Here is a 5,346-nt window from a genome sequence, read left to right as displayed (position 1 = left end):
ATATTATATATTATTTTATATATTATATTATTTTTATTTTATTATCTCGTATTAATTATTTTTAGATCATAAGCAATAGTTGATCATTGTCATACAATTTTTTGTTCACTCGTCGTCTTCAAAGCGAACGATTGCATTAAAAATCTAGCACACTAATGCTTTTGGTCTAATTGATGATAAACAATTAATTAAGAAGCATCCACGTTGTGATTATTCGTGTTTGATATCGAGAAATGTGCAAACGAATGCGTGTATATAAGTTCCCTCTTCTCACTCTTCCCCCACATAGGTTTATGACGATGTGAAGGATTTCAATAAAAAGTACAACCATTCGACATTAAGTTTACGATTTATTATACCTTTGCGTCAATGCGTCGACGATAACGTTCGCATAAGCATTCCCGGCATTGAAATCACTGAAAGAGAATAGTAAAACGTGAAAGAACAAAATTATATATATTCTCGCAATAACTTCTTCCGGTAAAAAATATTACAATATTTTTTACATTTAATCAAGAGCCATTTTATATATTTTTTGTTATTTTTATAAAGATGAGAAAAAGTTATGATGAAGCTGTTGGAATTATCGAATTATCTTCATTGTTCGCTAGCCAATTAAGAAGTCATAAATTTATTTGCTTCTCTTCAGAGATAGAGATACGGGCGGCGGATTTTATCAGCGGCGCCGATTTCAATGGCCCATCACGATTGTTTCATTAGAGATAATACCGATGCCATTACCATCGAAAGCGCGGCCGAGATTAACAAAGCGCTTGGCGGGACTCGTTGCCGCGACGAGACGGGACGGATCCTCTCGTGCACGAAGCACGTACCGTTGAATGAATGATCTACCGAAATTACAATACAATGGACCAGAAGAGCCACTTGACAAATACCCGGTAGATGAATCATGCGCGATAAACGATTTGGCTCGTGTGAAACACGATAGTAGCCGCCGATCGCCGCAATAGCTTAGGGTAACTCCGGTATATACGCCGCACCTATCAAAAACTTAATTTATTAAGTATTATTTACTATGTTTAAAATAAACGAATTATATCAGTAAAAACTTTGTACTGTCTACTATTATGAAAAAAATATTAGAAATCCGAAATATTTATTTTTCATATTAAAAAATAAAACCCTTTTTTTGAAACCCTTGCATTTTTGCCGTATATCCCATAAGGGTGGGATATATGGCTACTCATAGGAGTAGAGGAGGAGTATGTACGGCTCATGAAAAATTTATAAATAATGCATATATGTATAAGACGTAAAATGACACAATAACTTATAAAATGTATTTATAAAGTTTTATTAAGGAATAAGAAAATAGTAAATATGTATATGAAATAATAAATAATAATTACAATCTTCCTACATATATTATAAGTGTTATGACATGAGGTACATATTTTATAGGCGTTTATTGCACTGAATTCAATCTGCGCATTTTGTATGCCTCGAGGATAAATCCCGCTCGCCAAAAATGCCGTATATCCCAAATAGGTGGGATATACAAGACAATAAACTAAACAAAGAATACGAAAGCAAAGCACTTATATTTTGCTATACAACATGCTTTACTATTCCACTAGACGTATGTATTACGAAATAACCACTAAGTCTTTTATACGCCCTACAGTAATCATTTTATGTAGATTATAATTTATGATGACGTTACTTATTATATACAGTGACAAATCGATTCAACTCACAATAATTTCATTAATATTAACAGTAAGAAGCTGAAATCATAATATAATACTAATATAACATAAGGGTATAACAAAGTAGTTGCCTGAAAATTATCCCCACTCTTTCTATTTTTTCTGACTTCTGCGGCGTAAATCTCAGCGCGGCATATTTGCTGGAGTTATCCTATACCTTTTATTACTTGTAAAATACATTTATTTATATAAACTTAAGTATTGTTCCAAAGACAAAAAATTTATTATATTATTTAATTAAATATTACATTTGTTTTAATATTATAATTATGCAACGTGTCATTTAATTTCCATAAATCTGCAGCTAATTTCACGCAACGAAGTGTTGTAAATTTAAGAATCATGTTATGTATATTTTGATATAATGATGTTTATATTTATACAAATTTTCATTATATTATCAAGTTCATTGAAGAAATAATAAGTATATCACCCATAAATATGGATCTCACACAAGTATTTAAGCAATAATGTGATTTCTACAATGTTCCGATATACTTTCTTTTTCACAACTGAAAGAATAAATATATTCGAATAATTTTCATATATTTTATGTTTAAAATAAAATCATATGTGATGTCGAATTAACGATAATGATTAAGATATAATCACAAATAACCTTATATAAATTTCGCAAACATCATTCAGAAATTGGTAGACATCGAAGATGTTGCCGAGGCATTGCAAGAGAAAGAAATAGCGTGGACCAATTATGATAAAGATGACACTGAAACCGTGGAGAAAGAAAAGGAAGAGGAAAAGGAAGACATCAAAATGGAGTCAGAAGACAAATCTGAAGTTATGGAAGAGGAAAGAGAAGATATCAAAGCGGAACCAGAAATAATCGATAAGACTGACATATTTGCTGATTTTATGAAGGAATTTGAAGCAAAACAGACAAAGGAATTGGCGGTCGAGACTGAAGAGAAGACGAAACAGCTGCAACAACTGATCCGTGTAACTTGAGCATGGTAACTTGGTAGCTTATTATTTCAATATACAGAATGTCCTGTATTTCGATGTTCGCAATTCAATTTTATTAGATATGTATGTCATTCTAAATAATTAAGCTACCACAACACGAATAAATGACAGGACCGATCTGTCTTTAATTTTGAGTAAATCTCTAGTCAAGCGCTGTGATATAAAAGGTAGGTTAAACAGAAGAAAGATGACGATGCATCTGAAGAAACACTGATCACGCCAGAAGATGAAGATATTATAAGTGACGGAGTATCCACTGAAAGTTCGATTCATCCATGTTTACGCAAGATAGATATCAGCGATTCTCAGCTGAAATTAGTGAATCCGTATACGGTGTACCAGGTTCCGAACGATCCCGGGTTGCTACCAGCTTTCTGGCTGTTACGTGAAAACCCGCCGATTTACAGCGCGGATGGTGTGCAGAAATTCTATGACATAGTAAAACGTAACGGTTTGAGATCGATTGGTTCGATGAAGGATATGCTCTTAACAGATAAATTAAATCTGCGTTATTATGGACTTAAGTCACCAATAATGAGAGCGATCTGTGAGGCTTTGGTCGACAACACTTTTGTACAAAAACTGGATTTGAAGGTACAACAAGCTTAAGTAACAATTTATATGGATTGTATAAAATCCTAAATAAAAGAATCCTAAATATCTTAAAATACCATGAAAATGATTATTTGTTTGAAAACTGTCTACGGATTAAAACTAAACTTGAATTTTTTGCTCTATGATGCAAATGTTCACTTTGCGCGTTGATCAATAAAATTTTTTTTCCAATTAACTATTTTTTATATTTTTTATTATAGGATAATAAACTATCCGCGAATGCGTGCAGATATCTAAATGATTTATTACTTAGAAACAACACGATAATCGATTTATCACTATCGGGTTGCCGAATTGGTACGAATGGTGCACAAAAATTGTATGACGCGATCTCGAAGAACACAATCCTGAAGATACTCGATCTCAGCAGTTGCGACATCGGCAATGAAGGCTTCGAATACATCGCGTCTGCATTATCTGATAATCAAGATTTAGAGAGTGTTGATCTATCCGACAATCATCTGGACGAGACATGTTCAGAAAGTCTGAAGAATTTGCTCTCGGACTCCATAAGCTTGACGCATCTAAACTTATCTTGGAACTCTCTGTACAAGGAAAAAATCTGGAAAGCTCTGGACGATGGGCTCAAGAAAAATGAGACGCTGCGTTCCCTGAATTTATCTTGGAACGCACTTGAACAAGAATGTGTGCCTCATCTTTACAACCTATTATCACGCTCGCGGAACATTGAGAAGCTGAACTTAAGTTGTAAATATATATCAGATTTTTAAGAATGCATATTTATATTAATGTTTCTACGTACACAATTATAAAAAAAATTAAAATTAAAAATCGTCAAGTAGACAAAAAAGAATCTTTTATCAAAAATAATCTTCTTTACTTTTTTTTTTTAAGAATAGCTCAATTTTTTCAACATTCATTATTTATAAATTTCATTATATAATAAAAAATGAAATAAAGTGTCATAAAATATGAATATCTAGCAGTCACTTGAAATATTTTCTCGGAGGAAATAAATCCCAAAAGCACGTATTCTTTTCTTAAAAGATTTTTTTTGCGATTTAAAGGGAATAGATTTACCGAAACAGATGCTGAAATTATAGCAAAAGGTCTATCGAAAAATAATACGCTCCAAGAATTACAACTGGGAAACAACCCTTTGAGAGCACAAGGTGCTTCTACTTTGGTTCACGCAATTACGCCAGATCTATCGAGCAATAGTGCGTTACGTCTTTTGGATTTAGAGAACATTTGGGCAAATAAGGATATTCTCAATGATTTGGAGATAATTGAAAAATTCAGACCATGGGTTACAATCAAATTAGGCGGTATTTTAAGCAATTATCAGCTCGTTGGACCAAATGTTAGAAGAATACTTTTGAAGAGAGCGAATTACGAGGCAATGCTACCGAAACAAAAGAGAAAACGACGCGACTTCGGCCAATTTGTGATATCGTTGAATGACAAACTAACATCACGAGGCATGTTCGCGCGAATTTATTACAGATTTTTTCTTAGTTTTCTCCAAATTTATGAAAAATCGTTCGTATTTTAAGAAAATAAACAGATTTCTTCATTCTTGTAGAAAAATTTATACGGTTAGTGCAGAATTTCAAGCTAAAGCTTTCTACATCGCTTATCGATGAGATAATGAATGCATTCGAGGGGCTGCATAAAACTGTCGATCAAAAACTGTTAAAATCATTTTATTTGGAAGAATATCCAGAAACGACACTATTAACATTGAAGGAAAAGAAATTAAAAACCGTCAAACCTACACAAAAAAAGAGTAAAAAGTAAAATAAAAAAACGAAAAAATACAAGAAATAAAAATTAACGTAGAAAACAATAAAAAATAAATCAAAGAATTGAAAAAATGTATATTATATTGTTCTGTAATAAATAATTGAAAAAAATTCTAGAATCTCTTTATAATACTATATTACATATTTCACACCGTGAAATATGTGATAGACTATAATAAATGTAATTTTGCAAAAACTTATCAAACATTAATTTTTGCTTTTAATAGGGTACTAAATACAATATCTAAATT

General features: G+C 31.9%; 1 protein-coding gene across 1 annotated transcript; it reads left to right on the top strand.

Moving 5' to 3' along the window:
• Positions 1 to 2,047: 2,047 nt before the first annotated feature.
• Positions 2,048 to 5,100, top strand: LOC108750473. The gene is made up of 6 exons (XM_018489929.1): positions 2,048 to 2,186; positions 2,379 to 2,687; positions 2,886 to 3,308; positions 3,530 to 4,037; positions 4,358 to 4,771; positions 4,876 to 5,100. The coding sequence occupies exons 1-6, from the start codon at positions 2,172 to 2,174 to the stop codon at positions 5,088 to 5,090; spliced, it is 1,884 nt and encodes a 627-aa protein (XP_018345431.1). The 5' UTR covers positions 2,048 to 2,171; the 3' UTR covers positions 5,091 to 5,100.
• Positions 5,101 to 5,346: the final 246 nt, after the last annotated feature.

The sequence above is a fragment of the Trachymyrmex septentrionalis genome, unplaced genomic scaffold (assembly GCF_001594115.1).
Source record: "Trachymyrmex septentrionalis isolate Tsep2-gDNA-1 unplaced genomic scaffold, Tsep1.0 scaffold37, whole genome shotgun sequence".
In the NCBI taxonomy this organism is placed as follows: Eukaryota; Metazoa; Arthropoda; class Insecta; order Hymenoptera; family Formicidae; genus Trachymyrmex; species Trachymyrmex septentrionalis.
This window is presented reverse-complemented; position numbering and strand designations above follow the sequence as displayed.